This window comes from Macrobrachium nipponense, chromosome 8, assembly GCF_015104395.2.
Source record: "Macrobrachium nipponense isolate FS-2020 chromosome 8, ASM1510439v2, whole genome shotgun sequence".
Classification (NCBI taxonomy): Eukaryota; Metazoa; Arthropoda; class Malacostraca; order Decapoda; family Palaemonidae; genus Macrobrachium; species Macrobrachium nipponense.
In genome coordinates, this window is record NC_087203.1 from 7,854,866 (window position 1) to 7,873,781 (window position 18,916).

At 33.6% G+C, this 18,916-nt stretch overlaps 1 protein-coding gene across 1 annotated transcript; it reads right to left on the reverse strand.

The window, feature by feature from the left end:
- Positions 1 to 14,545: 14,545 nt before the first annotated feature.
- Positions 14,546 to 15,784, reverse strand: LOC135223353 (general transcription factor II-I repeat domain-containing protein 2-like). Its single transcript, XM_064261818.1, has one exon. The coding sequence runs from the start codon at positions 15,782 to 15,784 to the stop codon at positions 14,546 to 14,548; it is 1,239 nt and encodes a 412-aa protein (XP_064117888.1).
- Between the last annotated feature and the right edge of the window lie 3,132 nt (positions 15,785 to 18,916).

Here is an 18,916-nt window from a genome sequence, read left to right on the forward strand (position 1 = left end):
ATTCATGGTTTATCATACTATGGCGCTATTTGAAATTTTTTTAGTCCAAAAGTCTGGCTATTACGAAAAGAGATAAAAGACAACATTCGACGTTAACTGAGGTGAAAGAAAACAAATATATATATATATATATATATATATATATATATATATATATATATTATATGCTGCTCTTTGATAATGCATATATCTTCTCTTTGACTGTATAAAATGTTAGAAAAGAGTTTTGCAACATTTTCAGATTCCTTAGTTAACTTAGAGTTATAAGATGTCTGAAAATGTATGCTCATATTTTGCATAACATAATTTTAAAAAAAGTTAATATAACGTCGAATGTAAAGAGAGAGAGAGATTAACTTTGTTCCAAGATAGAATTGTTTTCGTAACCTGAGAACTCGAGATCTGCGTGTTGTTGTGGAAACCTGCAAACACGTTTGATAAGGGACTTCTGTTTCAACGAGTACGTGTCTTTGTTGAGCATACAATTCATGACTGGTTTCATATGTGTATGTCTTTGCCGAATAGCATGTGAAGATTTCGCGATTTTTTTGTAAAGTTACGTCATATTAGAAGCTTCTAGTAAGATTACATTATCTTCCGCATGCCCAAAACGTTTTGTGCGAAATCCACTGTCCAGTTTCCGTAAGGAAAAAAGATTCATTAACAGACTTTGAATCCCTGGCGTTCAGACATCTCCCTCTCTCTCTGTCTCTCTCAACATAACTAATTGAATGGTCACTTGTAAATTTTAGATTTCATATTTCTTAGTTATTTAGTATTCATTAGTGCTTTTTGTGGAATCTGGACAAACATTGTACAAGTATATAATGGCGCCTTTTATTTATTTATTTTTTTGAAATATTGTGGTGAAATTGTAAAACAAGCTGCAGCAGAAAGAAACAATTGGTACCAATGGAAAGTGTAACTAATAGTTACAACGGTTTAGAGAACTAATAGTTACAATGATTTGGTGAAACTTTAAATTTTTACACATTGCAAATTTTTATGTTTTGTGTTTGTTTCATTTGAAGTGATTTTTGTGCATTTATCCATTTTCTTATTGAAGTGATTTTTGTGTGTGTACATTTATCCATTTTTTCTTATTGAAGTGTGTGTTTTTATTTTATATTCTGTGTGATTAGTGCTTTTTGCAATTTTGGTATTTTCCACATTTTTCTGAGTTTTCATTTGCATTCACAATTTGATTGACTTAATTGTTTTCATTAATTAATCGTTACACATTTAAATGAATTTAACACCTGTGATTTAATTTGAATTTACTTAGAATTCTTTTCAAGTTTTATTGTTGTTTAGCACTTGTGAATTAATTTCCAAATTTTAATTATTGCCTAACACTTCTGAATTTTGATTGAATTAATTTTCTTGAATTTTATGATAAATTGATTTTTATTTAATTTTACTTAATCAATTCAAGAATTAATTAAACTTTCCTTAATTTTCAAGTAACAGAAATTTCCCTGAGATTGTGAATTTCACATATAAATATTTGAGTTTGATAATAAATCTTTGTATTCAAAAATTTTAAAAGTGTTTTTTTTTCATCACTATAAGTAAGTAATTATATGATTATATTTAGGTAGAAACATAGAGTGGTAATTGAGCTGTTTCCTTCAATTTAGAACCAGGGAAGTACTTAGACTTCTGAAATCAGGGAAATACCTAGACTTTTAAAGTTGTTGATGGATTGATGCCCTTTAATGAATTTGATTACATATAGGATTACCTCACACCTGTTTTGATGAACTTAGTCTGATTTTCTGAAATACTGGTAAGTTGTTCAAGGGATCACTGTTGCCTTTAGAGTATTCAGTCGTTTAGTACCAGTGATGAAGGTTCAGGTGTCTGGCTGTTGTGAGGTAACAATTAATGAATTGTAAGTGTAGTAACCAGATACTTGGCACTTCGTTACAATATATATATATATATATATATATATATATATATATATATATATATATATATAAGCGAATACCACAGGAAAAAGATAGGCAGATATTCAAGCGCTTTCATCTTTACTAAGCCATTGTCAAGGAACGAATGAAACACAGTTGGAAAGAAAGTTATTAGGTAAACAAAAATATCAAGAATACCAAATGGTTAATATTGTCAAAAGGGTAAAAATCAAAGAGATAATCTAGATGATCGGATATCACACGGTCACAAACTTAAACATGAATTTAACCCTAACAGAAACAAGTACAACGTATCCATATAGTTCAAAACATATTTTTGTTCATCTGATAACTTTCTTTGCAATGTATTTATTCGTTTCTTGACAATGTCTTAGTAAAGACAAAAGCGCTTGGATTTCTGCCTATCATTTTCCTATCGTATTCGCTCATTAATATATATATATATATATATATATATATATATATATATAAAGATATATATTATATAGTAGATATATATATATTTATAATATTATATATATATACATATATACATATATATATATATATATATATATATATATCTATATATATATATATATATACATATACATATAGCTTGTTTTTGTTTATATAGGATTGTGGGGGACGGCGATCGACCGAAGAAGCGGCCGCTAGATGCACTTCATATCAACATGTCAGTTAGGGCTTGAAGACGAAGCCTTCTCTCTCTTGCGTTTTATTTATTCATTGTACTTTGTAAAGTTGAGGTGGATGTTCCACTCCCAGTTGAAATAATATTCGTGAATTCCATAAACAGGTATGTAAGTATTTACGTATTTCATGATTTTTATGCAACTTCCTTCCCTAGAAAGATTTTTAGTTTTATGAAGGGCTGGGTCTTCCTTAATAATAATAATAATAATAATAATAATAATAATAATAATAATAATAATAATAATAATAATAATAATAATAATAATAATAATGGAAAAGTAAATCCACAATAATATGATTGTTTGATCTTGATAGTTAAAATACAAGGCAGAAAGCTTTCGATGACCTGCACTGTCCTCCCTGTCAATCTGAATATAATTACTAACAGTGACCATACAAGACTTTGATTTTGACTAGTTTACAAATAGCCTATTTGATGATGTAGTTGGCTCTTCACGTTATCCCCTCGTTCTCCAACGGCAAACCAGCTAATCGCCTAGATCTTCGAAGTGGCGGTTCGTCTCTTGCATCGTTTGGTCTGTTGTCCATAGCAGCTTGGGCGCCTGCAACAAGGGACACGGGATGTGTCCCTGTTACCTGAACGAAAGAAGATGAGGCAGCGGCAGTATCAGAGGTGGCTAGATTATTGGTGTTATTACTATGCAAGCTTTCTCTGTTATAATCTCTTATAAACTGACAGCAAATTATTTCATTTAAAATAAAATATTCTTGCGGAAATGCTTTATTTCCTTTCATAGAGAGACCCCTTTTAACAATTGCTCCTTCACCCAATCTTCTAATACCTGTATCCTTACTATTGAAAATTACTTTTGACTCGTTCCAATTTATGCGGTGATCGTCATTTAAACTATGTGAGACTGGTGCATTATTCTCAGCATGCAAATTATAAGCTCTTTTGTGTTCATTGATTTTGATTGGTAGTCCCCTCCCACTTTCTCCGTAATATTTCTTATCGCAATCTAGACAAGGTATTTCATAAGCTCCAATTTCTTTGTTAAAGCTTTGGTTGAAGTTATTATTTTGCATGAGACAGCCTTTGAGCGTATTCTTATAGTTGAAGACCAGGTTGACCTTTTCTTCACCTTTTTCATTAACTGTTTTTCTAATATTTCGTAAGTTAGGATTAAATGGTAAGGTTAGATACTTTTTTTATTCATTTTTGTATTCATATTGACTTTTTATGTAGAAAATCCTTTTGGCTTTAGTGAAGGCATTATTTATGAAATTTTCTGGATAGCATAATTTTCCAAAAACTTCTTTTATATGATGAAGTTCGCTGTCAATATATTCAGGATCTCATATTTTCAAGGCTCTTTGAATGAAATTTAACATTATATTTTGCTTTACTTCACTATTATGAAAAGAATAGAAGTGGACATGAGCTTCAGCATTAGTCACTTTTCTGTAAACACTAAATTTAAAACTAAATGTAATGGGGTCATGGTATACCAAAACATCCAGAAAAGGCAGCTTATTTTCCACTTCATATTCCAATGTAAATTGAATGGAAGGTAATATGCTATTGACAAATCTCAAAAGATGTTCGAAGTCTATTTGATTACCTTGGAAAATTACGAAGACATCGTCGACATATCTCTACAGATGAAATTCAACAGACACGTGCGGAAAATAGCCAATACCCTCACGGTGACTGGAACAAAAACAGTTAGTTTTGAGTAAAATATCAAAGAAAATGCCGAGTCTCCCTTACTTTTACGGCATACCAAAACTTCATAAAACAGGATGCCCTCTACGTCCCATTATAGCTACTTGTAATTCGCCACAATCTGTTATGGCTGTGTGGTTAGCCGAACAGCTCAGCCCATTATTAGCACCTTTTCTAATCCTTACTTACTTCATTCAAGTAATTTTATAGACAGGCTTAGGACACTGGGTAATGTAAGAGGAAAAATGATTAGCCTAGATGTTACGGCCCTTTTCACTAATGTGCCTCTAGAGTTTGTCCTTACAAAATTAAAGGAACAGTCAGAAATTGGAAAAGGAGCCAACAAAGTCAAAGCAAAGTCAAAACAGAAGTCAAAGGAATTTGTTTATAAAACAATGAAACTGGTCGTTAAAAAAGACAATGTTGGATCAAGTAATACCGTTGTCTTCTAAAGACAGACCAACTGCTGTACATTTCACTCGCCTACTACGGCTTCCACAGACAGTGCTAGCACGTTTTTGGGCAATAACTGTAACGAACACTCGTATCAGTACGAGATTTTGGTATAGTGTATTACACCAAGTGCCGTAATTTATAAGACTATCATGAATCACTAATTGTAAAGAATAAAGATACTTGTCCCGGTACCAAGAGGAAAAAACTCGATTAGCCAGAAATGGATACGACAACAACATAAAAAAAAAAAAAATGCCTACCCTCTCCTCCACCCCTACCTCACTCTTCTCTTCCCTCACTTGCCCCTCCCCCTCCCTTCTCTTCTCTCTCTCTCTCTGAAAGTTGCTTCAGTTTAAAATTTTTATTTTAATGATTTTTTTTATCTGTTTATCTATCTATCTATCTATCATCTATCTATCTATCTATCTATAGATACACACACAACACACACACACATATATATACATATATATATATATATATATATATATATATATATGTGTGTGTGTGTGTGTGTGTGTGTGTGTGTGTGTGTGTGTGTGTTCCGAGGTGGCCATCTCTCCTTCACATTCGTAATACAAGTATATGGCCGATGCCCTGAGTCCAAATGAGGAATGCGAGGAAGGTAATCAAACCTAAGTATAACAGTCGCTTTGTCATTAATCAAAGTGTCTATCGTTCTACTACTCTACCATACATTCAGGTATCTCTCACTCTGATAACCATATACATTACCACTGCCACACACACAGAGAGAGAGAGAGAGAGAGAGAGAGAGAGAGAGAGAGAGGATAGAGAGAGAGAGAGAGGAGTGGATCGGTGCATAAATAAATAAGTCAACTGGCAGGTAGCAACCGAATGAATCGTTAGATAGATACAACAATGCTAATTATTATTAGATAGGTTGACAGATATATAGATAGATAAAAAAAATCATAAAAAATAAGTTTCAGAGAGAGAGAGAGGAGATAGAAGAGAGAGAGAGAGAGAGGAGAACGAGAGAGAGAGAGAGAGAGAGAGAGAGAGTGAGAAAGAGAGAGAGTGTGTGAGATATATATATATATATGAGCTGATGAATGCATAAATAAATCAGTCAACTGGCAGGTAACAACCGAGTGGATCATTGAATATAACAACAATGTAAAATATTAGATAGATAGATAGAAAAAATAAAAAAAAATGTTTAAACTAGAGCAATTTTCAGAGAGAGAGAGGAGAGAGAGAGAGAGAGACGAGAGAGAGAGAGAGAGAAGGGAGGGGTGTTTATGATGATTAACCCTTGCCCTTTCTACGTTATAACGTTTTGGGCCTTTCATGGCCCCGGTGGGAGGGCAGGTGAGTGAGGAAGACGGGGAAACGGGGTGGGGGTGGAGGTAGGGGTGGAGGGAGAGGTACGCATTTTTTTTTTTTTTTTTTTTTTGTTTTTTTTTTTTTTTTTTTTTTATATTGTTGTGTTCGTATCCATTTCTGGCTAATCGAGTTTTTGCCTCTTGGTACCGGGACAAGTATCTTTATTCTTTACAATTAGTGATTCATGATAGTCTTTTAAATTACGGCACTGGGTGTATACACTAAAGCAAAATCTCGTACTGATACGAGTGTTCGTTACGGAGTTATTGCCCAAAATCGTACTTACACTGTCTGTGAAACCCATACTAAGTCATCGTTTGTTTGGAATAATTTCTTAAAGAATAGTCGGATCAGTATGAAATTTTGGCAGACTCTCTCTCTACTCTCTCTCTCTCTCGCTCTCTCTCTCTCTCCATAGATAAACTGAAAGTATCTAAGGCAATTGGTGATATGAACAGGAATCTTTAGCAGCAAAGTAATTGGCAATTGTTCGGTGTTTCCTGTTTTTTTGGTTTGGCGACAAGGGACGATGGGAGAAGTCGCAACTATACTCGGCGAGTATGCTACGTAATTGTCCACGGGGCTGTAGGAATGCAGTTGTATTGAAACTTTTCACCCTATATATAACAAGGAGAAATGAATGATTCAATCAATCAATCAGTGACTGAAAGTTACAGTGGTACAGCAACCACTTCAGTCACTGATATCGAATACCGCACCTGAAGTGCGAGGTCCCGAAGGTATCACTGTCCTCCTCTAACCTTTCGATCTGTGTTCAAGGGTCTGGAAACTGGCTGGAAATTCAAGAAGGGAAAACAAAACAAAAGAGAATTGAGATGGGTAGGTAGGGCTTGATAGAGACGTTTTCGTGATGTCAAAGCCGCTCTCTCGGACTGTTATCATCGTTGTTGGAATTTCTCATTTTCAAGATTAAACTGGCTTAACTGTTTACTTTTAGTAATGCACCGTACTAACGAAATTATAGCAAAGTGTGAATAATAAGGCTTTACCAAAATCTCATACTGATCCGACTATCGTTTGTAAGTTATAAAAAAAAGAAAAAAAAAAAGCCAGTGAAATGCATAGTAGTCTCCCGCAAAATCTAAAGTCTGTAGATCTTGGTCTCCCTGAACGTCCAAGTGACACCTCCGCTTCTCTCTTTAGAATTTGCGTAACACGATCCTTCTTTCTTCAGAAAGGAGGACCTGTTACGGAGGTGCCACTTGGACGCTCCGGGGGAGTAATTGGTTAGTCTTTAGAAGACAACGACATTACCTGATCCAACATTGTCTCTTTTAACGACCAGTTTCATTCCTCTTGACTTCTTTTTTTACTTTATTGGCTCCTTTTCTTCTCCTCGACAGATTGAAAAGTAGAATCGTACAGATTCTCGAAAGATCTCCGCAGAGTTTTTAATTATAATTGTACAGGTCCATAGCTATGGATTTGTGTCTCATTTTAACATTTACGCTGCCATTTAATAATAATAACAATAATATAGGCAACATCGGCACGTCTATAAGTATGCTAGACTCCTCTTAAGGCATATGTCTGAAACTGAGAAATACTTTTCATCTCTTTGGGCTCGTCAAGTCACCCAGGGAGCAAAAATGCATATTGAAACATTAATGTTATTAATAAGAAATAAATAATAATCAAGAGTATGCTTTCGTATTAAGCCGATGAAAACCTTTCATCTTTGTAATTCCCTCACACTTCCTTGTATGCCTACTCCTGTAAATACTGAATACGGCGGTTAATTTTTGGGGGAAACTGACCTTTTTCCCTTTTTGGGTAGAATTCGACCCCACGAATGTAAGGCCAAAGTTTGGCTCAATCTGCAATACAAGTTGTCGATGCACCATTGAAACAAACATATTGGAATCGGTGGATTCTGTGATTGAATAAATGAGGGTGGGAGCAGAGAGAGGGCTATCATCTGTTTTGTGAAAAAGAAAACGGTTAATAATTCTTCTGACAACAGGCGTTATAATCGTATAAGGCCAGCTGCAATGAGTCGTACCAAGAACAGAAGACCTCTGTAGTTAGCGGCATCTTACCGAGACGAGATGAGGATCTGATGATTATATAGCAATACTTGTTACTGAAGCCAACAAAAGATGTTTTATATACAGTACACACACACTCACAATTATATATATACTTATATATATATATATATATATATATATATATATATATTTATATATATATATATATATATAATATATATATATATATATATATGTGTGTATATATATATATATATATATATATATATATATATATCTATATTATATATGTATATATATATAGTATGATATATATATATATATATATATATATATATATATATATATATATATATATATATATATATATATATCCTTAAATCCACGGTAGAAAGGTAAGTGAAACAGGGACTTTCGTAGTATATTCTACATTTCGTAGCATATTCTAACTTTTCAAGTGTAAACATGAAAATAATGCAGATAATACGAAAGTACTTGTTCCAAGTCCCTGTTTCACTTTACCTTTCTACCGCGTATTTAAGGATATTCTCAAGTATGTGTTCCTTTGTGCTACATTGGATATTGGATATGTATATATATATATATATATATATATATATATATAGATATTATATATATAATATATTATATACACACACACACACACATATATATATATTATATTATATATATATATATATATATATATATATATATATATATGAATACCTTGATCACGAAGTATATAAAACGTGATGCTATGTATAAATAAAGGTTTTTTTTGCCACGAAGGAAAAAAATGAAAAAGCGAGTTAGCTGAGTACTTTCAGTCCTATTCGGACCCTTTACTGAGGCATACTTTTTTCCTTCGTGGAAAAAACCTCTATTTATATATATATATATATATATATATATATATATATATATATATATATATATATATATATATATATACAGGGTGTTTCGAAAATTAGAGTTCCCCCCTCCACAGCATAAACTAAAATTGATATGGACAAAAACAAAAGTAATTCAGAACAAGTATTTATTTAAGTTTCCCTCTGAGTACATAATATTTTGTGTGGCCTCCATCTGCCTGTGCCACAGACTGCATTCTTGAAGGGTATGATTTCAGCAAATTGCAAAAAAGCTTGGTATACCATCATAGTTCACCGTGCGCGCTTCAACACGATCCTTTAGATACTACCAATGTTTTCACACACATTATGGTCAGGGGAGCTACCTGGAAATTCACTTGACGAGAAGAAATCGATACCACTGTTTCGGAGCAGCTCCTGTGTCTGAAGAGCCTTAAAACAGGGGGCCTTATCATGCAAAAATGTGACTTCTTCAACAGATAACACATTTTCAGGATCTTTGAGGAAAGGAAATACTCCACCAGTAAGCACAGTTTCTCTGAAGTATTCGCCATTCCATGATTGTCCTTTTTCTTTGATGATCCACATTAACAGTTTTGCTGTGAAAGAGAGAAAAATTCACAAACATTCAGGAAATTTCACAACTTGGTGACAGTGCACATCATTGCTGATATCATCCAACTTTGCAGCCCAAATGATGTAATTTTCATGATTTGGCTTCCTGAATGTGTAAATGAAGAATTCATCTGATGTGGCAACATGGAGAAAGTCAGCTTCATCCCAATCTTTAAGAAATGAACCACAAAACCATGCATGGTCTTCTCTCTGTTGCTGAGTGATGTTGGGCTTGCTGATATCATGAAATGGCTTGATACCAGATTTTTTCAAGATATACAGCACCATAACTTCTCTTCTTTCCTCTTTTTGTTTCTAGTTCAAGCGCCAATTTACTTAGAGACTTTCTTGGTCTACCCACTGCCTCAGCTATGATGTCTTTTGACTCCTGAGGAAGGACTATAGGCCTTCTAAGATTCTAACTTTTTTCGCAATGACATTCATATGGATTTTTGTTCCAGTTTCTTTTAACAAAGGATCCATCTCTTTTAATGTATTTAGCTATCCAGGAACGTGAAATGAAGGATGCGCCAGCATCCCTGGCCTCTCTGAAGGTTATAGTCTGGATTCGGTCAATCCATCTGATTTCCTCCGAGTCGTTAGCCATGGCTGTATCTAACTCCGTCACCCAGTCTGAAAATACAAGAAATGTAAAATGAAAAATAGCTTAATAGAAACTTAAGATAAGTACTTGGATATAGGCTATAGCAGAAAACTTCATAACTTTCCATTTGTTCTGTGGAGGGGGGCCTCTAATTTCGAAACACCGGTATGATATATATATATATGTATATATATATGTATATATATATATATATATATATATATATATATATATATATATATATATATATATATATATATATATATATATGCATGTATAAATTCTGTTCCAGCGCAACCTTTCGTGTGTGAGGGAGAACACTACAAATAATTGCAGGTATAAATTCCGAGGAAAGCCTCCTCAGTAAAGGCTGCGCTGTGCGTACGGTGTAACGGAGGCTGCAGACTTTTTGAGGCTCTCTCTTGAGTAGCTTCGTGGTCTGAGAAATGTGGCAATTATTTAAGCTGCACTGTGCAGACTATTTAAATACGTAAATTTTCATGTTCGACTTTCATTTTTCGAAGTTTTTTAGCTGCACCTTGTTATATCTTAGAATGTAGTTCTATAGTGAGTTTAGTGGGATGCTGATTGGTCATTGAAACAGCCCCCGGCTTGGGAATAAATAAACAGAATAAGCAGATTTGCTTGTTCCCCAAAGCCTTCATTACTAGAGAAATAGGATATTTTGTCAGCAAATTGTGGAAGACACGAGTACATTATGACTCAAGGTAATACACACCCACAATGTACACACACACACACACACACACACACATATATATATACTATATATATATATATATATATATATATATATATATATATGTGTGAAATGGATGCTTTCCTGGATATTAAAGTAAACTATCTACTATATCATACCACTTAGTTGTACAACGAACATGAGAGTTTAAGGACAGTTCCTATGAATGCAGGGTAAAATACTCTTCAAATGTGACCTTATACTACAACGTGAGCAATAACAAACAAATTTGACTAATTTGCCTAAGCATGAGCGAAAACATGATATTCGCTGCTTTCCCTATTTTACATTAAGAGTTAAATTCGATCAACAGCACATATTCTCACTGCCATGAACAGAAAAGTTGGCAACTTTAGTAACTGAGCGTGGAATCGAATAAACACTGTTGTCGTCATGGAAAGCACCTCGCTCATAATGGTTTTTATTTTCCAGTTCTTCGAAAAAAATGAGTGCAAGAAATGATGCTCTTGACTGAGTGGTATTGTTGTGGTTATTGCCATCGTTCCATTTGTCAAAAATAGCTGTGACAAGTGAGAAGGTGAAGACGGAAAGTCCTGGCCCGATGTTCATTCACTCTGCAGCCTTGTACATACTGGTGCCAGTGGTGGGAGAGGCGGCCCCGGGCTGGATGATGGCCATTCTAAACGTTATCCGCACATTTTCATTCGTGAAATATTCTGTAACGATGACTTTATAAAATTTCAAGTTTGTATTTCGCTAATAAAATTTTAATATTTCGATGAACTTTTTATGAATAATCACAGAAGCTTTCAAAACTCGTTACCAGATCCTGCTAAAGCGAACGATCAACCTGGAAAGTGATTGCTTCAAAAATGACAAATGCAATATTAGTCATTCCAGTGCGAGAGAGAGAATGAGGACATGGAATCAGTTGTCTGTTCACTAAGGAGGACAACACCAGAAGATTAACAGCATTAGGTCATCTTCTTTTTTATGTCTCTCAATAGAACTGGACCATTTAGAAGACAGATGACCTAGAAATGAATGTATGTTACCTGTAATTAGAAGTGGAGAGATCTAGCAGACAAAGTTACACTGAAAATAAGTAAAGGTCTTTTTACGCTCCCATTGATTATTTTGTTTAGCATCAGTCTGTGACTATCGCAACAACAACAACAACAGCAATAACAATAACAACAATAATATTATTAATAACTGAAGAAAGGCTACACTACAAATTTCTCAACTTTTCCAGTTAGGGGACGAAACATGATGTCAACACATAAGAACTGTGATCTACACTCGATGTGAAAAGAATGAAAAACAAATGGACATCATTAGACACGTTAACTGCTGTTTGAGAAAGTTAAATATCTACGGAGAAAACAACCGCCTAGAATACCTCTGATTCTACTTTGTTCTCTTTCACTAGATAATAACCAGCTGGAACGAAAAATTGTCTGCTGAATCGTTAGGTCAGTGAATGACAAATAACTGCAGCGGCAGAGCCCAGTGGCCCAGAGTTCAAGACTCCTTCACGGGAGGAAAAGCCCCGTAAATTGCGGAAGGAAAGAACCTCTCCTGAGGCCAAGGGCAATCACTCTTCTCTCACGGAAGATGATACGGACAACAAAAACGAACTAAAGATTTATTGCTGAAGAGCGTGTTGCGAAAACCATGAGTCGAGTGGAAGGGAATGTGCAGCCCCAAAGTGCTTAACCCCCTTGCAAAAAGGAAGAGGAAAAGTTGAAACACAATTTCACGTAAATGCACCATATATATATATTATATATATATATATATATATATATATATATATATATATATATATATATATATATATATGATATGAATAAATAAATATATACATATACATACATACATACATATGCATACACACTTATATATTATAATATATATACGTATACATATATATAGACGTACACACACACAAACGCACACGCGCACACACACACACACACATATATATATATATATTATATATATATATATATATATATATATATATATATATTTATATATATATACGTATATACATATACACATATACATATATTCAGACGTACACACACACACACACACCTATATATATATATATATATTATATATATATATGTATATATATATATTCTATATAAATAATATCTATACACACATTATATATACATATATATATATATATATATATATTATATATATATATATATATATATATATATATATATATATATATATATATATATATATTGAGAAGCTTGCGTTTTGTTGATTGAATGATACGTGTCTGGAGATCTCTAATAGCGTTTCAGTCATAATTTAGCTCCAGCAACCATTATGATTATGCTTATTTCATATTATTATGAGCGTCAGTGAATTAAGCACCGTTGGTCTAGACTCTAGATAGACTGAGCAAAGCCCGATGAAAAATTCTCTTATCTAACGAAGTTCTGGTGTCATGCTGAAGCATTGCATTTTATATAGGGTTGTGTACTGAAGTAAATACATATCAGATTTGTAAAAACACATTTGTGAGGAAAAGTTTGTTGAGGTACAGGTATCATCTATTTTGTTTGTTAAACTTGTTATGCATTATGAGTATTGTGGTGTGGCCGAAACGTTATCTTGTATATGTGGTGGTTAGCGTGTGAAAATAAATACATTCTGTGATACAACACAGCATCTATCTCTCTAATTGAGATATATATATATATATATATATATATATATATATATATATATATATATATATATATAATATTAATATATATATATATATATATATATGTGTGTGTATATAGATATATATATCACAATTGCAGAAAATTTGAGTGCTGCGTTGTAGATATCTATATATATAGATCTATATATATATATATATATATATATATATATATATATATATATATATATAGATAGATCATATATATTATATATATATATATAGTATATATATATATATATATATATATATATATATATATATATATATATATATATATATATATAGTATATATATATATATATATATTACTTTGAAATTATCAATTTGAAAATGACAAGGACTTATTTCAGAGGAATTCAAAGAAATATATTTTAAAGAGGGCAAACAAGAGTTTATTTAATTCAAACAAATGTAAATTTAGTGGGAATGCTGATAATAGCTTGACTTTATTATTTAAAAAAATTCAGGGTGAAAATCAGTGAGAGCACATCTTTATTCGGACTCAAGATTTACGTCACTAATTGAGGATCGTAATGTTGACTTTAATAACTTCGTGAATGAAAATGTGCTCTCACAGAGCCAAGTTGAACCAAACATTGACAATAGTTTTGACACATAATCAGAAATGTGTGGGTAATCATGTGAGCAGGATATTTGTGTCCAAAAATCGAATTTCACATCTTGGTGGGCATAATTAGTTTTCATTTCAATTAATTCTTCTTGAAACAAAGGTACATTGATTTTGCATACAGCTGACAATTTACACACATCTCTATGACTGTAACCACATGGTGAATGTAAAAATCTAAAGCAAAATTCATACTGATCAAAGTCAGCAAACCTATTGTTAAACTAAATTCTAACTTCTTCTAAATAACCAAAATCAATAACTTCATCAGGCTCAAGACGCTTTAATGTTGGAAAGTGATTTAAATCCCTCTCTTGTATTTGCTCAATCCACATATCCAGTTTTGACCTAAATATTTGTATTTCTCTGAACAAATCTGCTATCATTTTTGCCTTACCTTGCAACTTGAGATTCAATGAGTTCATGTGGCTTGTTAAATCTGTGAGAAAATATAATCGTGTGAGCCACTGTGGGTCATCCAAGTTTGGATTCTCCGACCCCTTCAGTTCAAGAAAGGTCTTTATATCAGGTAACAAAGCAGTAAACCTCTTAAGTACATTACCACGACTCAGCCATCTTACAGCATTAAAGTAAACTAAGTCTCCATATTCTGTTTCAATATGTTCTAAATATCCTATAAATTGCCGATGATTTAATGCACGAGTACGGAGAAAATTCACAATTTTGATAACCTCTTGCATTACTTGATGTAATTCACCTGACTTCCACACTTCACAACATAAACTTTCTTGGTGAATGATACAATGAAAGGTAGGTACATCAATGTCCTCATTTGCCTTGAACAAAGCACAAAACCCTTCTTTTTTTCCTTTCATTGAGGGCGCCCCATTTGTGGCAATTGAACTCAATTTTTCCATGTTCAATTCAAACTGTGTACATTCTTTTTTAACAGCCTCAAGAATATCACAGCCACGAGTGCGGTCTTTCAGTGGAGTTAAAGCTAATAGTTCTTCTCTGACAACAAATTTATCAGTTATGTATCTTATCCAGATGCAAAGATATGCTATGTCTCTCATGTCTGTTGATTCATCGAGTGCTAGGCTAAATGCCAAGCAAGAGTTCAAGTCTGTTTTAAGTTGTTGTTTTATGTTTTCAGATAAATTTACTATTCTTCTAGTTGCCGTTTGTCTGCTCAGCGGCATCATCAATGTTCTTTGGGTCAACTTTTGCTTTTCTTTTTCATTAAAATCGAAAGCAAGCAATTCAGCCACGCTAATGAGGACTTCTTTAACCATTTCTGCATCACTAAAACATTTCTTTCGTCTTGCAATGATCCATGCACATTTAAGAGTGGCAATTTGAACCATTTCATCTTCACTCAAAAACTTTCTGAGATCATCTCTTTGTATATTTATATCAACTTTTAACTTTTCCAATTCATGTTTTCTCTTCTCAGAATTAAGGGGATATTTATCTTTATTTATCGCTGTGAATGGTATCATAATGTCTTTTGATATTATATCTCTTCCCTACAGTAAGAAATTTGTTGCACAGTAAGCAAAAGGGTTTACCTTCCTTATCAACTACGAAAAACTCTTGTTCCCATTTAGGATTTATTTTCCGTTTCACTTCTTTCTCGACCTTTTCCTTTTTTTCTGGTGGGGCATTGCTTTTGCTTGGACCTGCCTCCGAATCATTTGATGAATCTTTGGGCTTTCTAATTATCCATTTATCCATATTCTTTCCTAAAAAAAAATCGTATATCAGTGCAACAAACCAGTATCCTCTCTCTCTCTAATTATCCATTTATCCATATTCTTTCCTGAAGAGAAAAATATTCGTATATCAGCGCAACAAACCAGTATCCTCTGTCTCTCTCTCTCTCTCTCTCTCCCATTCTACTTATCCATTTATTCATATTCTTTCCTTAAGAAATAAATATTCGTATATCAATGCAACAAACCAGTATCATCTCTCTCTTTCTAATAAATTCCTTCATTTAAAAGGATAATGTTTGTTTTTAAAAATTATGCTAAGAGTGCCTATTAATTCAATATATAAAGTTCCAGACTTACGAAATCACAACTATTTATCTCCCCTCAATAAAAGAGTACTGTTAAAAAAGAAAATGGATAAACGAGTGAGAAGGAAGAAAAATGAAATACTTGTATTTTGAAACAAATCAATGATACCGTATATTGTTGACCGTTGTAATTATAAAGAGATTTTTGAGCATTTTATATAAAAAGTTAATTGCCAAATTCCATTCAGATAATTCAGTAACCGAGCTAGATATGGATACTTGCATGTTCATCTCAGTGCCCTAAGCATGAAAAAATAAGCATTCCAATATGTTCACCCTTTCAACAGAGGGAGAATTATAATACTTATAAGGCCATCAACAACGGCGATGCCATTGTACAATTACAAAATGTCTGCGATAGCAACAACCCTTAACATTATTGTCATTCGATTTGTCAAATGGCAAATATATCAGATATACATTTTACAAAGGATAATCCAATTTTCAACATAACACTATGAAGGAACTTTAGACTTCTTTTACATTTATCTGATGCAGTTACAGGGATTAATGATAAAAATGTCTAATAGCCATCAGTAATAAGCAACATACAGCTTTCTGTTGATTCACTCATTGCTTCATCATATCTTCACAATTGTCCATCAAGTAAAAAGAAAACAAAGTACACGCCCAAACTCCTATTTTGGTAAATTTAGTGAACCTGAGTAAGTAAAAGGTTATCTATATTAGCACTTATTTTAATTCTTTTCTAGCTGAAGCTGAACACCAAATTTGATCCATTTCAATTCGTTACGAGGTTCTATGACAGAAACGTAGATATACCACGGAGAGAGCTGCTGATCGCAGCTAAGAAGAACGAAAATACAATTAAACCTGGCCAATTATAAAATCTTAAAAATTAATGGTAGAACTTACTTAAAATCAAAATGCAGATGTGATGAAAAATTGCTGTATATATAACGATCACTGAATAAGTAGGTTAATGCGTAGGCACAGTCAAAATGATTCTGAAGGGGTAGGGATTAAGGAAGCCGTCTGAAGCAAAAAAAAAAAAAAAAAAGAAAATCTCGTATGATACATGAAGGGAAAAGGTATCAGTCCTTGTACGGGTCAAGCAATACACTTAAATCTACACTACAAATCTACCGCGCGGCTGGGATAACCCTCCTCCTCCCCCTCCTCCTCACTTGCATATATTGTGACATTGTAGTTTTCGTTTTTTATTTTATCTGAATTACTCTTTACATTCGCATTAGCGTTCACATTCCCAGACACTTCAGTGACACATTGGTATGAACACCTGCATATCCTTTGTACATAAGATCATTCTAATTCCGATCTGAAAAAAGAGAAGAGAAGGAAACTATGATCTTGGCACTTTATTTCTAATGAAATAGGGATAACTACAGAATAAGAATGTTAAAACGAGGTTAAAACGGAGCCCAGTTACAAGTACAGCGTTCTATATGATGAGCTATAAATCATCGTTTGAAAATATGATGTAACACACAACAGACGCCAGTGAATCTTTTCTTTGTAGTTGTTTATTTTGCAAAGAATATTTCTTTTATTCAGGATAAGCGCTTAATAGAATTTTCATGATATAAGAAAGAGAAATATACATTTACCTATTTTTCTCTCGCAGGCCACTTTCAAAATCAAACGGACCACTTTTGACCCACGGGCATGGGGTTGGACGGCCCTGGAAAATAATTCAAAATCATTTCCATTATTTTTCTAGTTGACAGACCGTTTTCTTGCTTAATGACAACGCCTTCAGGACTGAATTACACATTGACATACAAGGTTTTGAATTTTTAATTGATGGTGGTCTTGGTTGGTTGACTTTCACATCTCTCTTAGGGGCGTCTTGCTATTTCATATTACAAAGTTACTTTTGGGGGTAACAGAGGATACATAAGGTACAACTCTAGCCAGGATTCATAGGTGTACCAATTGCAATTATCCTCTTCGTGGCCTTGACCTCACAATTGAATTGGCTGTGATATGCAGCTTAGTAATACAATATGATGTTTCTCGGAGATTTAGGTGTCGTCACTGGTGTTCTGGCATATGCATCCAACTCTTATCATATGCAAACTTGTCTTAGATTGCTGTCGTATCCATTATTAATGAGGAGCAGCCGAATATGTTCAAGCTCACGTGAGTAGCTTTCCACGAGGAACAGTGTGTAACTACATGTCTCACATACATGGCTACCACATAGCATTAAGGCATCGACCCACATTAGTTGCCTATTGGTACATGGTACTATTGTACCCGTCTCCTTTCCTCTCCATTTCGACATCCAAGGAGGGAAGTTGGCCTTGACACCATATTCAATAGTGAAGTTTTGACTAGAGTTCCTCTTCAAGGCATACTGTAGGCCGGTGACCTATTTTGTTAATGTCGATGGTAATGAAGATATCATCTATATCTTGGGCGTGTATCTTCAGTTTCTGATGGGAAATTAATTTAAGGTTCTTTCCTCGACATCTGCTATGTATGTACATATTAGTGAATAGGACACCAAGGAGGGATCCTATTTCCCTTGCCCAAGCCCTTTGCTGCAAGCCAGGGCATGGAACGC

Excerpts from the sequence above, each read along its gene's own strand:
- LOC135223353 (XM_064261818.1), bottom strand. The coding sequence starts at position 15,784 with ATGATACCATTCACAGCGATAAATAAAGATAAATATCCCCTTAATTCT.